The sequence below is a fragment of the Diabrotica undecimpunctata genome, chromosome 1 (assembly GCF_040954645.1).
Source record: "Diabrotica undecimpunctata isolate CICGRU chromosome 1, icDiaUnde3, whole genome shotgun sequence".
Taxonomy (NCBI): Eukaryota; Metazoa; Arthropoda; class Insecta; order Coleoptera; family Chrysomelidae; genus Diabrotica; species Diabrotica undecimpunctata.
In genome coordinates, this window is record NC_092803.1 from 107,560,040 (window position 1) to 107,586,756 (window position 26,717).

The 26,717-nt window shown below is 31.8% G+C and overlaps 1 protein-coding gene across 7 annotated transcripts in view; it reads right to left on the minus strand.

Annotated features, from left to right (window-relative positions):
• Positions 1-3,796: 3,796 nt before the first annotated feature.
• Atg17 (autophagy-related 17) overlaps positions 3,797-26,717 on the minus strand; it is a 169,874-nt gene continuing 146,953 nt past the window's right edge. For 3 of the 7 annotated variants that reach the window (XM_072546185.1, XM_072546137.1, XM_072546146.1), the window contains one exon: positions 12,574-12,594. In XM_072546185.1, coding sequence (XP_072402286.1) covers positions 12,589-12,594 — 6 coding nt within the window. In that variant the 3' untranslated portion in view covers positions 12,574-12,588. The other 4 variants (XR_011952134.1, XM_072546177.1, XM_072546169.1 and 1 more) reach the window with 3 other exon arrangements.

Sequence of the window (26,717 nt, forward strand, 5' to 3'; positions counted from 1 at the left end):
TCTTTTTGTAAGATGTGGAACATAGAATCTATAAAAATTGTATAAATAACACAGAATGTCATATTATTGGAAAATTATTGGGTGTATAATGATCTACACCAGCTCAGATTTCTTTGCCTTTGATACAATACTACTTTGAATTAAGTATAGAAAATATATTTTTTATCATATATAAAGTTAAAAGCAATATTTGGATGTAGGTACGCTCTGAGAATCAGCTTTGTCTAATCTGTTCTTCTTGTCAATTTATAACATTAATAAATTCCAAGTATTCAATAAACGAAACAAGAGACAACAAATTCGCATGGAGCATAATATAATATAAATACTTAAACAAATCCTGTAGTTCATTGGGTACTGTGTGTAGTTTGTTTCAAAAATTTAGCCATTTCTTAAAACCATATCGTTGTCACGATTCACCTCAAATTATAATAAATACCGCAAGAACTAGTACTCATGAACTCTTCTTATGTTTCTGCACCTGACATATTACTAATATAAATAATAAGGTTTCTAATAACACAAAAAAAGTTCATAGGATAAATTAAATTTTTTTATTTTCCGTTATGTATTAGAGGACTTAGAAGATCGCTATAAAGATTTATAATTTAATTTATATTTATATTATATTATAACTGAACCAACAAATGAATTATTGATAAATAAATCAAAAGCATTTTATCAATCAAGCATTGATAAAATGATTATTCAAAGCCGCAGAACTTTGTATTTTAATTACTGACTTAAAATAGTTTTTTGACTAGCGTGTTGCTCAACGTAGTGACTGCCAGCCCACTGAAGTTTAATTAAAAAGTAAACTTCTTTTTTAAACTAAACTGACCTAAATGAATTTTTATTTCTTTAAAATCAACAAACAAGAAAACTGTGCTTTATAATATCGCTACACAAAAATGAAATATTACAAAAATTAATATTACAGTCACAAATATATCTTAAGAACTTAGAAATTTTCACCTACCCAATGTGACGTCTAGATGTTAGACTCCCCCCTCCCCCCCAAGTTATATCATATCTACGGCTGGAAAAAACAAATATTTTCCATTTTCCTAATTCTTGCGGCACAATTCAACCTTCTGCATATTCATACAGATTCACACACATTTTATACAAATAAACTAAAAAATTATCACAAAAATAAAATCATTTCACTTCATGTCAAAATGTGAAATTATACTAATAACTATAGTTATCTTAAAACTACTCTCAATGCAGTTAAAAATTTGTGGGACAGTTATTAAACAGAGAATGATCTGATAGTAACAAAACATATGCAAATTATTCTTCTATGGATTGTGTATTAATATTTATTAACTATTGTGCTTTTTTCTTAAATTAATACATGTTAAAAAGAAATATTGTGACGTGACGGAAGATCTGACCACCGAAAAATATCAGTAGGAGAACAAAACTGTCTCTCTTCAAAATCAAAGCGAAATCAGTTTTGCTGTATGGTCCGAATCATATAAATATCACAAACACTTTTTTTTAGAATAAAATCTTTAATAAACAAATGTTTACGTTTTATGTGTAGAATATTCTGGAAAATGGAATGGCGCCTGAAGAACTGTGGAGTTTAAGCGATAAAAAAAAATAGAAATTACAAATAGAAAATGAAAAAAGCGATGAATATCTTATGCATTAAGAAAACGAGCAACTAATACAAGATAGATTCTGCGTTACAAAAATAAACAAACAAAAAGTTAACAACAAATGGAAACCAAAAAACTGGTACACAAAGGAGATCGCCCCTTTAAATACAATCTAAAATATGTTTGATGTAAAAACTAATATTAGTAGGTGTATATATGCTAAAAACGGGAGATAAAAAAATGAATTTGAAAATGTAGACAAATATACTTATTTATGAATATTCACACTTGAATATGAAATATTTTATCAGTACTAGTGATTTACAGCCAAAATCTTAATTCAATCATAGAGCAAATCATTACTTTATCTGTAATGACATCAAAATGTTAAACAGAATATCGATTTAAATATAACTAAAAGAATTATATTTTGTCGCATTTGCAAATGTAATGAATTATTTAATTTAAGTAAGAACAATAATTAAGATATAAAACATCATAAGAGTCGGGTATAAGAATAAACATTTTGGAATTAAAAAAAAAAACAGAAAAATTGTCGCAAGACTGTGTAGAATGTTTACATAGAATTTCAGATACAATATGTATTAAAATGACAACAAAAAACTGAAAAAAGATAACAAAACTCTTTACAGTCCGTGGATATACACGGAAGGTGAAGAACTAAAAACGAACGAGCTGAAGACTGGGGAAAAGGCTAAAATATATACTATACAAATAAAATGTATTCATTTATTGAAATATATTCCATAGAGTCGAAATGGTATCAATTTGTAAAAAACAGCCCTTTTGAATTTTGTTACTACCAGTTTCTCTCATTTTATATGTACATATAAAACCTATTTTATATTTTTGTCTTGACTTCGGCTAATGAAATGTATTATACACATATTTTGATCTAAGAATTATTAAGGCCATAAAGCGCAGCAAAATATATCATCTAAGATATTTTACGTAAGTTTTTAAGTAGCACATCCAGTATAGGAATTTTAAAGAAAGCCCTGGATTATTTAAATCAACAAACTATTTCTTGAGTTTTCTATTAAAGGTATCAGTCTTTCTCAAAATTTGTAATCCTTTTGAAAATATCTGGATGTGGTACGAAATAATTGATAATAATGAGATAAGTATATTTAAGATAAACCAAATGATTGAGGCGCTTAAAAACAATGCGATATTCTGCATTCAATTTAATATTTTGCAAACAAAGATATATTTTAAAAATGTTTTTGTATCTCATCTTTTTTCCCAACACTTTGTAGTAATGTTAACCAGATTACTATTACTATTATCAGGAGATAGAGAGAATGTATATTTTTATTCGTGTGGTTAATAGCCTTTATTTATTTGACCAACGAAAGTACCATACAATATTTGGAGAATTTGGGTTTTCAATTTAAACATTCAGAATAAATCTGGGAACATGAATCCTGCTATTTAACTTACGTATAGGGCCACTGTTTGTACATGGTAACTACTGCTTTTTAAATAATTCCTAACAGTGATCTTCAAATCTTTTACAAGTTTTCGCACACACACACACACACACACACATATATATATATATATATATACATATATATATATATATATATATATATATATATATATATATATATATATATACAGTGACCACGTAAAGGATGGAATAAATTCGTTAAACGATTGATTTAGCCATTGGGCAAAAAAGCTCAGACAGGTCGATTTTAAATTTCAGCAATTAATACTGATATCCTCAATAATGTTTTGCAAGAGTTTCAACCTCGTCTTGCATATTGGCAAGAGGCAAATGGTTTGCAATTTGAGCATTTAATTTAATAGTTTTATAGGTTTATTTTTAGTCCTGTTTATATTTTTATGAATTAGGGTTCGATATGAGTAATTATTATCGGGGTATAGCTAATAACATTTGAATATATGCTAAAACAGGCAAAAGTTGTTGCATTTCAAATCTTAGAAAAAACCTTTTATATACCTCATATAGAAAAGAGGCAATGAAAAAACAGTTCCCATTATTTGTAATCAGTTCTAGCCGTGTTCATATCACAAAGTAATATAATATGAATAAAAACTCTATTAAACACATTTCATGATTACATGACCAAACCAATAACGAATTTGAATTCTGCGTCAATAAGTTGTCGACTTAAATATTAAATTATTAACGAATGGTTGATTGATAACAATCTATTTAATTTGTCAGTGTACAAATATGCATGTAATCAGCACTGTCGTCCACAAAGAGTTAGTTTCTCTAATATTAACTTTTTAAGAATAAGTTTAAGAATTTTGCTGTTGCCACACGAATAAAAATATTCATTACGTAATTATTATTTTTACGTTGTTGTTTTGAAAACTTCAGAATTTTATCTATATGAGATTTAAACAAAATATAATTAAACTCTGTAATGTTTGCAAAATAAAAGATTGTGTTAACAATATTGAAAACTGGTGGACAGAGGAAGTAATTTTTTTTAAATGTAGCTGTCTGTTGTACACAGTTTAAATTTTATTTTAATATATATACCAGAATTTATTAATTAATATGAAATCGTGGTTACAAAATATTCTTTATCCATGGCACGGCATTTTTCTTCTCCCTGGTTCACTTTTGTCAATACCTTGCTTTTCCATTTTAGCAAATTGATATTAGTGTTTAGGTTAACGATTTTCTAAACTAAGTATTCTGAAGTTCTGTTCCAATCCACCTGCAGATATAGAATTTAGAAAAATAATTGAATCCTGGAATTACTTATTAACAAATGGTATTCCTTTTAACAACAAAAGGTATTCTGAACCACCTCATGTCTAAAGATTTTAAACGTTTTGGAAATAGAACATAATATCATGTAGAGGTAAAAAATAATATATTTAATGTTAAACTACCAGCACAAATTGATCACACAAAAGTGACTGCACAAAAAAGAAAAATACGTGTGCGGCAGTTGACCACCATTTAAAAACTGGGCACCATTTTGACTACCCAAATGTCAGGGTTTTAAGACAAGAAAATAGTTACAAAAAAAAGATTATTTTTGGAAATGTGCCATATTAATAAAGAAAAAGAATCAATATGTTACAAGGCAGACACGGGACAATTGAGCAATATCTACAATAAAACATTTTAACCATAATGTATATTTTTCACATGTATAAAACTGAATATTTCTATTGTTTCTTAAATATGTACTTGTGTTTTTTATGTTTGCTTTTTGTGTTTTTTAATTAATATTAATAATTATACACTTAAGAGTGATATTGGCTATCAGCACTGTTTTGAACATGGAAATGTTAAAAAATACTATTAATTCTGTAAGTTTAATAATTTATAACATCGTTCTTTTTATTAATTTTATTTAAAATTATATTGTAGTTTCTCCTGATGAAGCTAACAAACAATTAGCGAAATATAGAGATGTGAAGAAAATTAGGAGTTTTATTTACAAATATAAAACAGATCGCATACCTGCTAATTCACTACAACATTATTGGTTTATGTTTCGCTCGATAAGCCAACCATCTATTTTAAGTATTGAAAAAAATGAAAGAGCCAAACAATGTTGGAAATTTCAAAAACAAATATTTATTTTTATCTAAGAAATAGAAAAAGGATGAATAAAACAGATTAATCGACGAAAAAGCAGTGCATATAGGCAGTAGAATTGCTACTTTATATATCAACTCGGAGAAAAGTAACTACAAGAAAATAAAATAAAAAATAAATTAAACTCTTAGTGTTGGTCTATCCGGCTGGTATTAAAGTATCTTCATGGATAAAGTGGTATAAAATTCAGTTCAAAATTATTTTGCGTTCGCTAAAATAAAAAAAAAATAATTTCAACAACAAACAATTACCTTTTTGGATCTGTATTTACAATATATTCATAAAATCTGCAATAACTAACTAACCTGAATTTGAAAAACATATATTTGTAATAAATCCTCGATTATTTGAGGAATATGTTTATTACTGCTAAAAATTTTTGTATTTTGTGTTAAATTTTTTTTTCTATTTTCGTTCGTTTTTTTTTATGGATCACTTCAATCTATAGTCTAAAATAGTATAATAAGATATAAATAATACGGTAACCTGCAACTATTACCCATATCGTTCTCTTGTACAAAAAAATGATACGTCAAAGTAGGAAGGCTGAATGTTTGTTGAATTGCCAGTCAACCAATACTATAAGACATCAATATTTTCATGCAATATACTTGTAACAAATATTTCTTTTATACTCTAAATAAAAAAAGTATACACACGTTCCTCACTGCTGTGATATTTAAATTAAATTGTAGACAGAGGATAATAAAAATAACGGATATATATATATATATATATATATATATATATATCCCATGAGGGCAAAGTCCTTAAAGTGATTGAACAGATTACATCATTTTACTAGATCATTTCTATAATTAAACTCTTTAAACTATCAATCAATGAAAAGCGAAAAAAGCTATTAAAAAAGAATAAAAAATAAAATATGAAGTTTCCTTTTTGGTTGATCTGTTGATCTTATTATGGATTTCTTGTTTCTAGTCCTTTTTCTCGACTATCGTCATACTGTGTTCTTTGTGTATTTTATTGTGATGTGTATGATACTCAGTTAAGTGACAATCATTTTCATGTTGATAACAAGATGGCATGACAGGAGGTGACAGGACAGATTATTAGGTTAGACACAGTTGTTAGGTTAGGTTACTGGCATATGAAGTTAATATACTTGTTGCTTATACAATTACTCAATCTAGTATTTGTTTTATTTATTACATCTTCCATCAGGCTTATACATGGTGTCAGGTGTGATAATCTTTGGGTGGTGAAACTATTTCTTGTTTGGATAGGTACTCAACTGTAACCTTGTAACACGTGAGTATCATTTTTTGGTATCATCATGGAATCCACGTTTAAGCCACCTGAATCTCTAGTATTAGATGGGAATATATCTGAAAAGTTTCGCAAATTTAGTCAAAAGTTTGATCTATTTATGATAGCTATGGACCTAATATCCAAACCAGAAAGCAAAAAGCTGGCAGTTTTCTTAAGGCTGGTGGGTGACGAGGCATTAGAGCTGTACACTTTCACATTTGACGAAAATGAAGACAGAACAGTAACTTGCATAAAAAAGAAGTTTGAAGAGTATTGTTCACCAAAGAAAAATGTCATTTTTGAAAGATTTAAGTCTAATATTATTAGCCAGCAAGAAGGGCAACCATTTGACTCGTTTGTTACAGAACTACGGAAAGCCATTAAAACAACAGAGTATAGCCAACAAGACCAGATGATCAGAGATAGAATAGTAATGGGAATACACAACAAAGCAACACAAGAAAAACTGCTCAGAGAATCATGAGTTAACGTTAATGAAAGCAGTTGACATATGTCGAGCGATAGAAATAAGTAAAGGCCAGTCTAAAATGTTACAAAATGAGTCATTAATAAATGCAGTTCAACGAAGAGAACCAAGATGTGATCGTGTGTGTACCAGATGTGGATATAATCATTTGAGAGACAATCGATGTCCTGCTTGGGGTAAAACATGTGGTAAGTATCAATGCCATAACCAATTTGCAAAAGTTTGTAGAGAAGACCATAAACCTGGGAGCAATGTGAGAAGGAAACCAGAAATTCCAAGAAAGGAGCAGAAGAAGAAAGTAACAGAAGCTAGTGTAAGTGATGTGCAGAGTTCAGGAAGTGAGCGTGAAGGTAGTGAGTATCAGTATTTTGTCAGGTCAGTAAACTCTAAATGTAAACACGAGGTTGGACAAGATATGTGGTCAGCTGATATTTATGTTAACAATAAGCCTGTGTCGTTTAAATTAGATACTGGAGCTGAGGTAAGCACATTGCCTTTAAGTATTCTCATAGAAATAACCCCAACAGCACATATCCGTAAATCTAATATATCATTAGTATCATATGGGGATTCCAAGTTCAAAATTAAAACTGTAGGTAGAGTTACATTAACTTGTGTTATTAAAAATGATAAAAAAAAATATATCATTTGTAGTTGTAGATACAAAAAATTAGGTTCCTTTGCTGGGGTTTCAGGAATGTCTAGAATTAAATTTTGTCAAACGGGTAGATTCATTAGTAAGGTCTAAATTTAACAATTTAAATGATCTAGTAACAAAATATTAGTAAGGTAAGGAAATTTTCCTAGTAAGGTCTAGGAAAATTTCCAACAAAACACCATATAACCTTGAGAGAAGATACCAAACCTCGAATAAGCACCATAAGACGGGTTCCACATGCTTTACGAAAACGTTTAAAAAATAAATTGCGTGATCTTGAAGCGCAAGGAGTCATAACAAAGGTAGATAAACCAACAGTGTGGGTTCACCCACTTGTCATTGTGGAAAAGCCAAATGGTGACTTAAGGCTATGTCTTGATCCAAAAGAACTTAATGGGGCCATCAAGAGAGAACACTTTCAAATTCCTTCTGTTGATGAAATTGTTACTTGGTAGAGGACAGTTCTTCACCGATTTAGACATGAAGGATGGTTATTGGCAAGTAGAGCTTGATAATGAAAGTGCTGATTTATTGACTTTCGGCACACCATTTAGTAGGTATTAATTTAATAGACTGGCTTTCGGTATCTGCTCAGCCCCAGAAGTATTCCAGAAAAAGAATTTTGAAATATTTGGAGATCTTGAAGGCGTAGGACTTTACTTTGATGATTTAATTGTCACTGGTGCCTCAGAAGCAGACCATGACAGAAACTTAAAAAGGGTTCTTGACTGTGCTACCAAATACAACATAAAGTTCAATACGTCCAAGGTACAGTTCAAACAAAGTAGTGTTAAATACATGGGTCAGAGATTTTCAAAGGATGGTATGAAAACAAGTGATAAATATATCAAAGCAATCTTAAACATGCCCACACCTGGGCCCTGATTCTATTTCATTTCGATGTCGAAATTTAAAAGCGACTACGCCATGCCAGTCGCAATCGCTAGCGATTCTCATTCATTTCGATTGTAGTTAAAACTGGGGATATTTACTTTATCATTTAGACACTGCTGAAAATTTGGGTTGGCCCTGTTGTTTATTGGCTATTGGCTGCACTACGCTTGTTGAATGTTTGTTTTGTTTACGTTACGTGAACGTCTTTTTTTTCTTGTTTGAGTTGTTAAATCATAAATATTGGCCATTCTCAATTATATTTTGAATTGAAAGAAAAGATGGCAAGAAAAAAAAGGCGATGTGGGAGATCCTTAAGTTATAACCACTAAGATTTGACTTAGTGGTTATATTCTAATATATTTTTAAATTTACTGCAGCTTAGTAATACTAACCCTAAACATTTTGGGTATCCTAGAGGCATAAACACCTTCTTCCAAATATGGTTCTAATACCCTTATTAAATAATTTGCAGCTTGTTTATTAAGCCGGAATTGCTGCCTAAATTGAGCATCACTTAGTGAAAAAGAATTTTGAGTATCCCGTAACATTCTTCTTATCCTCCGTTATGAACGTCGGATATCTAACCTCTCTAATTCCTCCAAAACTAGCAAATGTCCGTAAAACACAGCCATATTGATACTTTTTGCCTCAGTTTTCCTTGCAAGGATCAAAACACCGCCTACTTAAACTGAACCTAAGTTCACTTCTCCCAGTCGAGTCAGTCATGTCAGATTAATTTCGACTCGAAATGAAATTTCAACCACTTTCTTGTGGTTGAAATTAATTTCGATAAGTCGAAAACTAGTGACGTCGTTTGGTTAGTTCAGCTGAAATCCACAAGGTTCGCAAAGTCGCATTTCGACGTCGCCATATTAATTTCGACATGTTTTGAGTCGAAATCTCAATTAGAATCAGGACCCAGAGTGCAAACAAGATGTTGCAAGATTTTTAGGAATGGTAAAATATGTAGCAAGTTCGTACCAAGCCTATCAAAAATATCTGCCCCGTTAAGAAACTTGACAAGATTGGATGTAGATTGGCAGTGGTCAAGTAAGCATCAACATTCTCTGGATCAACTAAAGCATCTGTTGACTAACTCCCCAATCTTGGCAGTATTTGACCCAAAGAAAACAACAGAAATTTAAACAGATGCATCAAAAGATAGATTGGGGGCATGTTTGTTGCAAGAAGGCAGACCTGTGGCCTTTGCATCAAGAAGCTTTACAAAAACTGAGCAGCAGTATGCTCAAATAGAAAAAGAAACTCTAGCTACTTTATTTGCTGTAAAGAGGTTTCACTACTTTGTCTATGGAGTTTGTGTAAAAGTCCACAGTGATCACAAACCACTGGAATCAATTTTTAAAAAAGATTTACAGTCGATTTCACCAAAAATCCTGAGAATGAGATTAAAATTATTAGATTATGATTTAGTTGTGTCGTACAAACCAGGAAAAAGCATGTACATATCTGCCACACTATCAAGGGCATTTCTAAAAAACAACAAAAAATCTGTTGATGCGGAGATAGAGTTTGCCGTTCATTCAATTGTCAATGACTTACCGCTATCCGAGGAACGAAAAAATCAGTTTCGACAAGAGGCAATAGCAGACCCCCAACTACAAGTTGTTTTTGATTTTATCATCAGTGGCTGGCCAGAGCAAAAATATAAAATTCCAGAAAATATCAGACACTTTGCCAAACTAAAGGAGAATCTATTTATAACTAATGACCTTTTTCTAGACAATAAATTAGTTGTTCCTTTTTCATTAAGAAAAGAAGTTCTAGGATTAGTTCATGAGGGACATTTAGGCATAGAAAAAACAAAAGCACTAGCACGCCAAATTTATTATTGGCCTGGTATGGCGATGGATATTGAATCATATATAAGGGCATGTAAGAGTTGTGAAAAATTTTCTAGAAAAACCCAAAACAAACTCTTTTATCATATCCACTACCTAAAAGGCCATGGGAGAGGGTTGAGTCCGACATTTTCACATATGCTGGAAAAAGTTACGTAATTTTATTTGACTCATATTCTAACTGGTTAGAATTATTACCCATTAAAGACAAAAGTGCTGATTCAGTAGTTGCTGAAATTAAGACAGTTTTTGCACGATTTGGATCACCTGATTTTCTTGTAACTGACAACGTACCATATAATAGTGAAAGATTTAGAAAGTTTAGCAGAAATTGGAACTTTACTTTAATCTTTCGTGGTCCTAATTATCCACGTTCCAATGGATTAACAGAAAAAGCAGTGTCAATTGCAAAAAACATGTTAAGGAAAACCATAGATGAAAGAAAGCATGCAGTCAGCATTAATAAATTATAGAAATTATCCATTAAAAGGTATGGGATACTCCCCATCACAACTTCTTAATAGCAGAAGATGTAAAACAACAGTTCCAATTTCAGTTGATTTGTTGCATCCATGTTTGTGTAAAAATGTAACAATATTGAAGCCATTGAACAGGGACATGGATGTAACAGTCCTTGATCACTGTAATAACACCTGGAAGTCTGCAAAAACCTTGAATCAACATGAATCACCTAAATCATACATCCTGCAAGATGACAGTGGAAACATCAGAAGAAATAGATCTCACATAAGATCATCAGTAAATAAACATGTTGTAGACTGTGGTAATGATCATCATGTGGGTGGCGATGGTAGTGTATTACATGAATTGCCAGACAGTGAGGGTATTGAAACACATCAGGAACATCAATCAACAGAAGTTTTAATCCCTGATAATAATCATATACTTGAAACATCAAATCATAATAATATTTACTGTACAAGGTCAGGGAGACAAATTAAAAAACCTTGTAAGCTGAACTTATAAGGAAAAAGAAAAGATGTATAATACCCAGTTAAGTGACAATCATATTATTCATGTTGATAACAAGATGGCATGACAGGAGGTGACAGGACAGATTATTAGGTTAGACACAGTTGTTAGGTTAGGTTACTGGCATGTGAAGTTAATATACTTGTTGCTTATACAATTACTCAATCTAGTATTTGTTTTATCTTCCATCAGGCTTATACATGATGTGTGTATTGTTGCATCTCGTTGGAGTGAGTAGTCGACTATTATCACTATCTTTGCCGAACCTTAATAAAGGAGGGGGTCGATGGATTAAATTAGCCGCCTTGTAATCATGTAAAATTAAAACTCTAAGCACCAACAAAACCAATGGTGGTCTGTTAACATATAATCAGACAAAGAACCAATATCTAAACAATGTAATGCTACCGCTTAAGAACATGATCTACAGAATTGCGGGAATTCTGCATCACATTATTTAATTACTAAACTATATTACCACACTTCTTGTATACTAATCCATATAACGGTATTTATTTTAATAATTTAAGTAATATATTTTTTTGTTTTCGTCGATATATGCTGCTACATTATATAATAACGTAAGTTAAAGAATATTTTTCTGACATAACAGGTAGCTGATATAGCATATTTTTTCTAAACATTGATCGATATTTAAGTTGAATACAATATCAATAAATTCAATATGTTTAAATTGTTGTGTCTGGCATAGTTTTGCACATGCACAAAACAAACGTTGAAAGATTTTTTAACATTTTAAACGGATTGATAAGTTTCTCAGCACAATAATTGTTATTATTAACGAATAGAAAATTAGTGAAAACAATATTCTTATGTCGAAGTCCACGCAGACCAATTTGTAGTATGTTCTACATTTTATCGTACATTATTTTTCACGCAATATACACGGATATGCCAGACAGAACAATTTAAGTACAGTAGAACGAAAAACAATTGTTTGTACAATATAATGCATTAAAAAGAAGACTGGCAATTCAACGTATGTAATACTCGCCTCTAGTATATTCATTCATTTAGCAAAAAGTTCATATCACAATAAAAATAAAGTAGAATATGTGTCCACACATCAGAGAAAGGTTGAAGAGACGGATTGTGATAAACCAAATAATTCTTAAACTACTAGAAATGGATCGTCGAGTGTTTTGTTGATTGCAGATTGCAAATCGGTTTCTTCACTCCTAGAATGATAGTCAAAATGAAATATGATGGTACAAACAATGCCAATGTTTTTTTAGATAAACAAAAAAAGAGACAGTGTTGTAACACTTCCAAAGTGAATTGCGATATATATTTTTATTTTGTTAAATAGGAATTTTGTTTATTTAGGTAAACTGTTAAATATAACTGAAACACTGAAAATAATATTCAAATTTGAGGGAGGTAATTATACACTCGCGATCATAAAATCCGGGTCACTTTGAAAATTTCAAGTTTCTTGAATATTTTTGCCTTTGGTGCTGTAATAACCTTTTTTTGGGCTGATTTGTCATCAATGTTTCTTTTGAAAGAAAAAAAAACCGATTTTTATTGTTTTTATTAAAAAATCAGAAAAAAACCAAATTGTTGATAAAACAGACATACGAAAAAAATGGAAAATACAGAACGTGGTAAAATATCAGTGAAATTTCAATGACTAATATCGTGTATTGCCTCCACTTGCTCTAATAACCTCTTGCAGACGACTGGGATACTCTCAATTTTTCTCCGGATTACATGTTGTGGTATGTTATTCCACTCTCTCACTAACAGATCCTTAAGCTTCTATGCGTTGTTAAGAGGAGATGTTAGGGGTTGAATACGTTTTTTCAAATCGTCCTAGAGATGTTCGATGGGATTCAGGTCCGGAGACCTAGCTGGCCAGGGTAGCCTCGTAATTCCAACCTAGTCCAAGTATTGCATACTGATCGTGGCAACGTGCGTTCGCGCGTTGTTCTGCATAAAAACGACGTCTTCTCCAAGCCCTGCCATGGTATGCACAACATGTTCTTCCAGAATCTCCGTAATATCCGTTCGTGCAGTTAAGGATCCATTTTCGATGAAGGGTAATTCTGTGCGGAAGTCGGAAGATACACCTTCCCAAGCCATGACCGAGCCTCCACCAAATGCCATTCTTGGAGAAATGCAAGCTTGTGAAAATCTTTCACCGGTTCTCCTCCAAACTCTTACACGTCTATTGGATCCAGTTAGGCAGAAAAGGGATTCATCTGAGAATAACTCTTTGCTCCAATCGTTAATTCTCCAATGTGCGTATTGTCGAGCAAAAGCTAGTCGTGCAACTCGATGCGCCAGGCGAAGTGGCGATTTTGTAGCCATTACCCGAGAAGATAGTCCAAAAGAACAAAGTCTTCTCCTGACTGTTGCAACGTTAACATTGCGATTTCGTACTTCCTGTAGACGATTTCGATGCATAATCGCAGTTGAGGTCCGGTTTCGTAAAGCCTGAAACACAAGAAAACGGTCATCTCGTGACGTGGTCGTTCTTCTTCGTCCAGAGCCAGGTCGTCTGGATAGCAAACCCGTCTCCTGAAAGCGTTGAAGCACTCGTTGAACCGTAGAAAGTTTGTGCCGTTTCAACAACAGTCAAGGGTATTTTTGGCAAAAAATAAACAATAATAAACACTAATAATGGCACTAATAAACACTAATGGTGGCAATAATAAACGTTTGTTCGTTGCGTTTGAACAGAAAGTCGAAGCACAATTGAGACATTTAAAACAAGCGGCAGTTACAGGTACCGTTCATTTTGGGAAGTGTGCACTTTTCCGCGAAATCGGCACTATTGGAATTCTTTGTTGCAAAGGAAACCACTAAGCCGACAACAATTCTCAGAAACATGCATTAGTTTGTATTTGTTTTATTATTATTTACGATAAAGCCCGTTAAAAATGAAATATCGGTGATTTTCAAAGTGACCCGGATTTTATGATCGCGAGTGTATTTTAATCTGTTTATATTGATTTGAAATAAAAGTTGTATGTGTGCGCCTAATAAATATACAGTGGAACCTCGATTATCCGTCTCTCTATTAACCGTCACCTCTGTTAACCGTCAGGGTCCATATATAAGTTATATTACCAAAATAAATAAAAATTTAGTCATCAATTCATTTTGTTTAAGCAGTGCGGATAAGCCAAACTAAATTCGTTGAAATGTGTACGTGAAGTTAGGCCACCACCGCATTTTTTTATGTAAATAATTATTGTTCTTATTCAGGGCTCTGTATTAAACTTCAATTTAAATAGGTAATGATAAGTGATACCGTTCTTTTAGAGTTTCATTTTTAGAATCGCAAGCCGAAAATAAAAATCCAGAGCACAATAATTATTACAGTCAATATCTGTGTGTCAACATAATTCAGTTTAATTCAAATTCGAACTTGTCGCATTGAGCAAAAAGTATGATGTTCCGAGAACGACAATCAATGATTTAAAGAAAAATGCTGATGGAATTGAAAAGTATGCTTCGCAAATGGAATAGTTGGATGGCCGGATGAAACATAGTTAGACAATGAAAAAAAGCCACAAATGAATCACTCGACACGGCACGACACGACACTCTGTATTTGTGGTTCGTTCAAAAAAGAAGCGAAGGTGTTCCTTTGTCTGGACCAATTGTTGCCGGAAAAGCGTTGTTTTTCAACATGAAATTGAATGACGATCCTTCATTTAAAGGAAGCAGCGGTTAGTTGGAAAAGTTCAAAAATCGCCTCGGTATACGGGAACTGAAAATCGAAAGTGAAAAATAGAGCGCCGCAAATATTGAAGTCGTTGAAGATTATAAAAGAAAGCTTCAAGATATGATCGATGAGACACGCGACAACGTGCTTTCCGTTAACTACTACGCAAAACATAATGCATGTATGTCCCAGGAAATATTCGCTGACTGGTTCAAAAAGGTATGTACTGCAAACCAAAATTTGTTTATCTATTTTTCTAACATCTTGTTTTTAAGGTTTTTATACCGGACGTTCCACAATACTTGCAAGCAAAAAATTTGCCACCAAAGGCGATTCATTTTGGACAATGAACCTGCCATCCTGAAGCCGGTATGCTGCGAAGTGACGATGAAAATATCACCTGCTCTTTTCTGCCTGCGAATACAACATCATTGATACAGCCAATGGATCAATCGGCCATTAAAACATTCAAAGAAGATACAGAAAAAAATGTATTCAAAACCTAGTTATGGAAGAGGAATATTCTTTGCCAGAATACTGGAAAGCATACAATTTAAAACACACAGTCGACAATGCTGTGTCAAATAAAACATACAAATAAAATTTGAGAGTTATACTATGAACTTTTTTTTGTTCTGTTAACCGTCTTTTCGATTATCCGTCATACCCTTGGTCCGGTGCCCTGACGGATAATCGAGGTTCCACTGTAATTGTCTCAAATGTATTATGTAAATATATAACAATTTTAAGAGGACCCCCAAGACTACGTGCCTGCAAATAAATTCTTCAAATATTGGTTTTGGAACAATAATTTTTTTTTTAAATAGTTAGTTTTATATTATTTATTTATCATGTAATTTAAAATATTTAAAGTAAAAACCATTGAACAAAGCATAACATTCTACACAATTTTTAATGGATCAATATCCTATAGGCATATAGTGATTTGGAAATATAGTTTCTACTCTTAAATTATAGCATGTGATGAAATCTTCATATTGAGTTTTTAATTTTTTTTCCAAATTACTAGTGAAAAAGTCATGAATTGCCGAAACATTTGAAGTTTCATAACATTTGCACAAATCTCAAAAAGACATGTCATAGCAGTGGAAGAAAAACTCTGAAAACTCGATATGATAATAGAAGAAACAATAGAGCCAACTATAATTTCGTTAAGAAATGAAGTAGGTATGTAGTGATGATGATGCTATCAAATCTGAAGAGAGCGACGTAAATTATTTATTTAGATATGTAATAAATATATGTGGTTTTTGACATCTTTCAGTTTCTCTGTGGTAAAATATTTATAATTTAGTGACAACTCATCAGTACATGCAGTAGTAAAAATTGAGTTCCCACCTAATTTTTATCACCCAGATGGCGCTGATTTATCACTCCATGGCGTAAAACTTTCTAGTAATATAATGTCGTAACATATTCCTTACTATATATCACTTATCTTATATCGCTTTACACTATCCCTAATACAGCCATGTGTAAAAAAACTGGAAACATTTGAGATGTGTGCAGAATATCATGGATAATCAGAGGACGGAATGAGAATGTTGTTTTTAGAATAAGGAAGTTTGATTTACTATAAAAAAATGCCATTTGGCCAAATCTTACGAAATTATATTATGTACTACTATTAAACTTGACAATAGAAGGAAATATCCAAGGAAATAGAGCTCGGGGTAGAAAACCCTGGCTGAAGAACATCGTTTGTGACTTCAGTTAGCCACACTTATTAGAAACGCAGTAGAAAAAAATAGGCGAGACCGATTGTGGTCTCTTCATGTCTACTTGCAATGCTATTATATTAAGGTCGTTCTGCAGCCCGAGACAAAGATAAGCGACAAACAACTGTCACTAAAGTCGGTCACTGAGCGACATTCGTGTTTTAGCAGTAATTTTTCTTATTAAAAATAATAATATCCGAAATAAAATTTATGGGTGAGGAAGACTAATTGCTAATGGGGTTAGTGACAAAGAAGTGATTTGATCCTCAAGTAGAATCCTGCAAAGATATTATCGTCCTGGAAAATATAAAATCCTTCGCGCCTCGTTTTAAATATATAATTTATACATCTCCGTTTTTTTTTCATTCGAAACATGTAATACGAGAAATATATCGTCATTTTCTTCTTCCAGTAGCATTTTAAAGAACAGTTTCGAAGCCATTACACGCTCTTTTTCTAAATTTGATAATACTAAAGTATAGACCCTAAGAGTATGTCGCTCGTCTCGGTCTCGAACTCACTTTAAACAGTTCACTTGGTACCTCGGTCTTGCCTATGTGTCACCTGTCAAATTTAATTAAAAATTGTTTCTAATAATCTATACAAATTATAATCTATCTGAAAACATTCTTTGTATTAAATTTTATACTGATATAAAGTAGTACAGTCGCAAATTTCCTTTTTAATTATCCAAAATGCAACATTTTATTTTCCTCAACAATTTCTGTTAAACGTCGATTGGTCATAATTACCGGCATTGATAATTTTTTTACGCCGTACGTCCTGGACCTGAATTTAATTCACCTAAATGCAATAAAAGTTTTAAATCTGTTAGTAAACAATGTTAAATATATCAGAAATTCAATATCTTATCGCTATGATATGAAACTGTCAGGGCAAAAAATATACAGGAATTAAAAAATTGGAATAGAAAGGTTTAGTCGAAGGCTTAGATGTTAGAAAGTAGAAATTATATTGCTACCTACTCCGTATAAATATATAAGTTAAAGACACTGTAGACACATTTTATGTAAGTGTGCTTGGTAATTCTTCTTATTTTTAACCAATAATTCTGAATTTAAATTATTTCCAATACTATTTTAACATCCCAGATAAAATATTTTTATGTAAAACATAAATATGAGCATTAAAAACATGTATTACCAGAAATAAATTACGCGTCATTGTATTTTGGAGACTGCAAACAGAAATATTTGTTAACATATCACGGTAATTATTATATCATCATGAAAAGACGATAATATTCCATCGATTTATTCTGTCCCTTTCTAACCATTTTTTATTCTTGAGTTCAAGCTATATGCTCATTATATATTTATGTCATTATTTGGTTTAACTTAGTTGTTTTAATCATGTTTAGTGGGATCTCATTCTTGTACAATTTTGTGCTAATTTTTGTATAAACGTATAGGTATAAATATTCATCATCAGATTTCATGTCAGATATTATTTCTAAGTTTTTTTAAACTTTGCTCAGACCAATTTTTTTGCTTTTCTTGCTCAGTGCTGCGAGTAGTTTTTTTTGGACTCATAGTATCATGAAATACTACTTGAGTTCAAGCTATATGCTCATTATATATTTATGTCATTATTTGGTTTAACTTAGTTGTTTTAATCATGTTTAGTGGGATCTCATTCTTGTACAATTTTGTGCTAATTTTTGTATAAACGTATAGGTATAAATATTCATCATCAGATTTCATGTCAGATATTATTTCTAAGTTTTTTTAAACTTTGCTCAGACCAATTTTTTTGCTTTTCTTGCTCAGTGCTGCGAGTAGTTTTTTTTGGACTCATAGTATCATGAAATACTAAAAATTGTATCTACTCATTATAACATATTATATATATCTTGCATTTATTTGCCACCACTTTTGCATCCACGGTAGTGACAATTTTGTATTTTTTTACTTTTCTAAAGCACTTCTAGTTGAAAAAATTTCACCGTAGCATGTGTACATCGATAGCTACCAATAAGCATTGAATAGAGGATTCAATTATTATTATTATTCAAATGATAGAATTTCTCTGCCACGGTAGTGACGTGATTGTTTACATTTTTCACTTGGTATAATGTAAAAACTTCAAATGTTAAATATAATCAAGTAGGTAAGTTGATTTATACAAATGTGGAAATTTATGAAAAGTACTTGCTATTATATATGAGCGATATTATTTATAATACTCATTGCGCGATCAATAAATAATAATTTTGCTCATTAAAAGCGGATACATTTATTTTTAATGTTGTGTAATAAATATCTAAAGCCCATTCAGACGAGGTTTGAGGGTCACCAACAACTCCTATTGGGAGTCTTATGTTGCCATGCAGGATATCTGTTAAATACTTTAACATCATAACATATTTTTAACAATAAAGTAACACAAAACAAAAATTGTAACTTTTTAAGGGTTTTTACCCAGATATTTAGTGGCTTGACTCATGTATACCAGATATTATATAATACACTGATGATGAACTGTTTAGTCCCAAAACGTTCGGTGATGTAGACCGAAAGGGTATTTTTAATTATATACCTTTTATAAAGAATTTTTAAATACAACTTTTATCCTTATCCAATATTCTTTTGTAAACTCTTAACTAAAAGTTAAGTGTATATTAAAAATACAAATATTTAAAAAATACGAAATTAAAAAAGAACTTGCCTAGACTATTGCATGCTTTTAGTACTATGTATACAGCTTTACGTGAAGCAACACTGATTATAATGCCTTTCGGCTAAAACTAAAAAACACACAGAAATAAAACTTAAAAATAAAATAAGAGTAATTAAAGCGATAATGATGAAAAAAACCAAATTAATACAAAACATTAGCTATATTATAAAAACACTTTGTTATACATAAAGTAGATACTTTTTAAGCACAAACTATATTCCCCATTAAACTTAAATCATTTGTTTATTTTATTGCCTGAACCGACTGTATGATTTTAGCTTACTAAAATGATTATATCACCCTCATATAACAGATTGTTTTAACACATGCTCTTAGTATGGTGATCAAATGCCAGGGTGAACAAAACCTTTGGTGCAAATTTTGAATATCTATGCAAACCAGTTTTAAAAATGTCTTAATACGAAGAATTCAGAATTCTGAATTCGATTTATATTCTCGTTAGTAGAAGTGACTCTAGCGTCTATCGGTAAATATTTTAAATAATTAAACATTTATGTATAGAAAAGGTTTTATTCCGTTAGAGATTACCAAGAGTTTGCTTTGAGGACGTCAAGAGGCAGAAGTATGCACATCATCGAATGGTGGTACGCTGTAACGAAATCAAACCTTAACTGTCTATTTTATTTTTAAACTAGTAGCTTTTACCAATAAGAGAAAGCTTACTGAACTGAGTGAGCTAAAATTATTTGGGGAGGAACTAGAAAAAACCAATGAGGTCAAATATCTAGGAGTTACCTTGGATTCTAAACCCAATTGAAACACTCACATGAACAATATAACCAACACGGCTAAGCAAATCTTCTGGAACTGCAGACAAGTTGTAGGTAAAACCTGGAGTCTAAAACCAAAGGTAATCTGTTGGTTATACATATCAGTGAGACTACCGACAGTTACATCTGGTTCAGTACTAAATATGACAGGAGCTTTGCATAGTACACGAACGGCGTCTTTAAAGGCTATCACAGGTCTCCCCCCGCTAGAATTATATATTTCGGAGGTTATATTCATGATCATATGCCTGGACAGCGTTTGGTAAATTAAACTATGTATTTAAATCGGATCTACCCATATTCCTCAAAAGGAAAATCTTTGACCAATGTGTGTTACCTGTACTCACTTATGGAGCGGAAACAGTAACACTCACAAAAAAGGTAGTTAATACGATTCGAGTGATTCAGATGGGTATGGAGCGCCAGCTGTTGGGTGTCTCTCTATTCTCTGAGAGACCAAATCCCAAACGAAAAAATAAATCAGACAACCGATGGACAAAAACGTATTTTAGTGTGGAGACTAAGGCAAGAAGCAATACGGAGCAGAGGACGCTCACCAACTAGATGGATTAAAGACCTGAAGCGTGTTAGCAATAACTGGATGCAAGCCGCACAAGACAGAGACAGATGGAAAGATCTGAGGAAGACCTATGTCCAGCAGTGGACGCATATAGGTTGATGATTATGATTTATGATCATCCCGAGACTTAAAGCAAAAACTATTTGGAGGCCGAATTATGTATTGAATAGACACACAAATACTACTGCAATTATACTTGAGGAATCTATCTTTCAGATAAACTAAGATATCATGACACCAAAATTTATTTTCACTGAGAAGATTAAGACACTATACCACCTAGAGAATGATAGAGGCATACAACCAAATAGAACGAGCTGCACAAAATAGTGGTCTTAAAATCAATCAGACCAAAAAAAAAATTTATGCAGGTAAGAAAAAAACGCAGAAATAAGGCAGCCACAAAATATAACAATAGGAGAATACAACATAGAGGAGGTAAAAAACTTTATATACTTGGGATCCCTAGTCACGTCTGATAATAACGTTACGGAGGAAGTGAAGAGGCGAATATTTATTTCAAATAAATGTTACCATGGCTTAATTAGACACCTAAGATCAGATTACGTCGCAAGAAAGACAAAATGCCAAATATATAAAACCCCAATAAGACCGGTACTCACATATGGCTCAGAAACCTGGACACTTACTAAAAGAGAGGAAACGTTGTTAGCCACCTTCGAAAGAAAAATCTTGCGACACATATATAAGGGCACAAAAGAAAACGGAATATGGCGAAGACGATACAACTCTGAACTATACAAAATATACCAGGATCCGGATATTATAACATTCATCAAAATAGGACGGCTGCGTTGGATAGGACATGTAGAAAGAATGGAAGAAGGCGAAATACCAAACAAAATATTCAAACAGATGCCAGTAGGAAAAAGAACAAGAGGAAGACCGAAACTGAGATACTTAGAACAAATAGAAAATGATATAACAACCTTAAAAATAAAAAACTAGAGAAAAAAAGCACGAAACAGATCGGAATGGAGAAGAATCCTAGAACAGGCCAAGACCCAAAAAGGGTTGTCGAGCCAGTGATGATGATGACCACCTAGAGAATACAAAGTCCCAAACATTATTGGGGAATTAATATGATTCACTGATGGATCTAAAACTGTCCATGGTACTGGATTCGGAGTCATTGGGCAAACCTGTAATTAAAACAAATCTTACAACCTAGGTCAATATACACAACTGTATTCCAGGGTCAAACTTTTGCTTCGGTGGTCTGCATTGATGAAATCCTGAATGGAGAAAGATAATCAACATTTATACAGATAGCCAAGCGGCTGGTCTCGTCGTAAAGAACCCACTCACCAAATCAAAACTGGTGACTGACTTCCTCAATAACCTGGTAAGAGACAACAAAGACAAAGTGTCTAAAATTACTGATAAGGAAACTGTTAGCCGTCGTTAAAGCCTCAGGACTTATTGGCATTTAGTGAAAAAAAAAAAAAACAGTGTATGGTACAAAGGTCTTATGACCAAGTGCCAGAGATAATTGCGTCTCGCCTCAATAAAGAAGATCTTCGTTTATAAATTGTGGTAGATAATATAAGGTATTGAAGATTTGCTGCATTGCATTTGTTGGAATTTCGCTGTGCGTCATTTTTAAAAAAATCTTATATTCACTGTATTTTGTCATTATTTGATGCCTACATTTGAAGTATGACAAAGAATTAAATATTTCGCATAGTAACAAAACAAAGTTTAGTAAAACATAATATAAAATATACAAATAGATGGATCGAATACTTTATACGAAAGAAAATTTTATATACGTCTCCCGTTTAAACCTTTCTGAGAGTTTTTGCATCCTTCCATTTCCACAGATTGCATAGGAAAATTTTGGCATGGTAGCAGGTTATGAGTAACATACAACAAAAAAATTGAATAAGTTGTCGCTTCAAATATTTGTGGAGAAACGTCTTCAATGTATTGTAGGAATAATTCTAAATATAACAACTTCTAGATGTGTATACCGCGCTATATTTACGAAGCTTCAGTGAAATACCTATTAAATCATTTTTATCTCGGTAAATTAAATCAAATGCACTGCGCACGGAATATATTTTTAAATAACCTGTCACCACACAGAAAAAACAGATAAATATTATTACAATAGATTACAAATATATAAATATGTGAATCATCGTATTTCAAAAAGAAAGTTCATAAATTTTCATTTAATAATAACAATAACAAGTTCTTTTGTTTTAATAATTAGTTCATATTACATTTTTAACATACAATGGAAATTTTTAGACCAACACCACAATTTGTACCACATGCATCAATCCATCTAATATTCATAACACAGAACACCAAACACAGAAAATAAAACAAAATTTACAAAATTCCAAAAAATCAATAGTATAATGAATTTAAAGCAATTTTTTAGCTTTTTTGTGTTTGTGATTGTTATAATCGCCATCCAGGAAGAACCAACGCAGCGAACCTTCAGTATTTCCGTACGTTACCAACATTCTTAAAAACATGTCGTGCCATGTCCTAATCAGAATTAACACCGTTCGGTCGGGTCGGGTTGAAGCGCTTCGGCAATTTTCGCTGGTTCTTCCAAGCAGGCGGGCACACTTTCTACCTGTCCAATTGACTATTAGACGAGCGGTTAACCCCAATAAGCTGAGTATAAACCGACTAATTTTTTTGCATTTCTACCGCACTAAACTAGAAATCTTTGTTTAAATTTAAAACTATGTTTTTAGCAAGATAGAAACCACTTATCCTAGTCAAAATATTCATAATTTTGCTGATTTTTTAAAGATAATAAAGCTTTTCGTATAATTCTAATTTATTTAGTAGTTTTTTTTAATTCCAAAAATCACTAATTATGGCATTTTTTAACAAAAAGTTGCAAATAACTCTACAGAAGAACCGTTGAATACTATAAGAGAAAAACAATACAATATAGAACTACTCCATAAGAACAATCAATAAGAGAACTATACCAACAACGTCTAGAACAAAACTTAATAGAATTTAGATACGGCAACATCGAAGAAATATACCAGCATATAAAGGCGAATATAAAACAAACAGCATTAGAAGTCCTTGGAGAAAAAGAACATATAACAAATAAACAGCACTATTATGAAATAAATGAACCAACAAAAAGAATATTTGAAGAAAAATATAGAGAAGTGAAAAAACAAAATAACACAACAAAAGAATGAAGAATGGGAAAGAACCTGCTTAAATATTGAAACATACATAGGAGGTACATGAACTTCGGAGTCATGGAAAGTACTGAGAGGATTGAAACAAAACTCAAAAGAAAAAATTAAATTGGGAAATATACAGGACAAAGAATGAAAGGACTACTACAAGGAAAGAAAGAAAAAAGGCGAAGACGAAGCAGACCCCCACAACAAGAAATAGAAATAACAGATAGGGAACTGAGAACGGCCATAAAAGCAATCAAAAATAAGAAAGCACCGGGACCTGGAGGCATCTCACCTGAACTTATAAAATACGGATCAAAAAAATTACACCGGATGATACAATGGATATTTCAGAAAGCCATAAATGGAGAATAGCTCCCAAAGGAATGGACGGAGGCATATATGACATCTATATTTAAGAAAGGAGATAGAAAACGATGCGAAAACTACAGAGGAATAAGCGTAATATCATCAATAGGAAGATTATATGGGAAGATATTGCGAGAAAAGATAGAGCAAGCGATAAAAGGCAAAATCGGGGAGGATCAGGCAGGCTTCACGGCAGGAAGATCATGCATAGACCACATATACACATTGGAACAACTGTTGGAAAAGAAAAAAGCAAAAAATAGAGATATGCATTTGGCATTTGTGGACCTGAGAAAGGTGTATGACTCTGTACCACGGTCAGAACTATGGAAGGCAATGTACAAATTAGAAATACAGACGGAACTCATAGAAGCTACAAAAGCTCTGTATAAAGAAAATAAAGTGTCCATTAAAATGGGAACAAAAATCATAGGAGACTTCACCACAACAAAAGGGTTGTTCCACATCTCCAACCCTATTCAAAATATACTTAGGGAAAGCTTTGACTACATGGAAAAGAAAATGGGAAGGCATGGGAGTACCGGTACGGAACGAATACCTATATACGTTAAGCTTTGCAGACGACCTCAGCTACATGATGAAGAAACTACAAGAAGAATATACCAAGGCTGGCCTAGATATTAACCTCGCGAAAACAGAGTACCTATCTACAAGTGAAGAAGACATAGAAGATCTACAGATTGACGACAACGTAACAATCAAAGGAAAGGATAAATTCAAATACTTGGGGTTTATAATCACGAAAAAGGCAACAACAGAGAAAGAAATTACACAAAGATTAGGACAAACAAGAACAGCAATCCGACAACTAAACTCAGTATGGTGGGATAGACACCTAAATATGAAGACAAAAACACAGATTTATAAAACATTAGTGCGAAGTATTATGACATATGGGGCTGAAAATTGGATCATAAATAAAAAAAACAGCAGTAAGATAGTAGCAACAGAGATGGAATGCCTGCAAAAATGCTGCAGAGTAACAAAAATGGAAGGAGAAGTAATGACGAAATAAAGAATCAAAGAATATCAATAGAAACAGACATACTAACATATATAGAACAAAAAAGGCTAAAGTGGTATATATATATATATATATATATATATATATATATATATATATATATATATATATATATATATATATATATATATATATATATATATATATAATAATAACTCGAAAAGAAAGCATTTTGTTTTTTTTTTGTTATAAGTTATTTGTTAATAACAATTTCCGGCCCACTTGAAAAAAATTAAATATATATATTTCAACTTCGAATCAAAAAGGTTTGGTGCGGAAGAAATACAAAAAAAATTAGTCGGTATACTCCGTTTCAAAGCGTCTTTTTAGGGGTAAACCACTCGCCTATATACAAAGAATTATTTATTTTTTGTTAAAAAGTCTGTCCACATACTTACAAGTTTACTTATGGAATCCCGAATATGACCAATCTATTTTGGTATGAGTTTCATAACCGTATTCAATTGGTATATATTTTCAATAAAATTGTATTTTAACTGTTAATTGGTAGTAGTTAATATTGTATATTAATGCATATATATATGCATATATATATATATATATATATATATATATATATATATATATATATATAAATATATATATATATATATATATATATATATATATATATATATATATATATATATATATATATATATATATATATATATATATATATATATATATATATTAGTACTTCACTTTACTCTCTGGCAATTTGGCTCCAATCCATGCAAAATGCAGCGCTAACATATTGTTACTGTAGAGTTTGTGTGAAGAGTTTTTTATTAATGAAATTAATGGCTTAATGATCTTATCTAAGATCTGTCTAACAATTTAACAATGTGTACATTCTTTATTATTGAAATACTAGGTAATCAAAATCCTTTCGACATCCATCCCGGATGTGGTGAGATACTCTTCAGTATACAGAATTCAGTACTTTTTGATATGAACCAAAACAAAAAGATAAAATGATTAACACCGAATGAAAATAATTCATTTCGGTGTTGATAAGCGAATGGAAATAAATGGTAAAATATGTTTTCAAAACAAAACTAACATACAATCGGTTATGCACTTTAAAAACGCATACTAGAACACAAGAGATTTTATTTCACAATATGTAGCATTGAACTCTTAAAACATTACATATACAAAACACAGAGTATTAAAAGTAATAATTTGGGAATGTAGGTGAAAT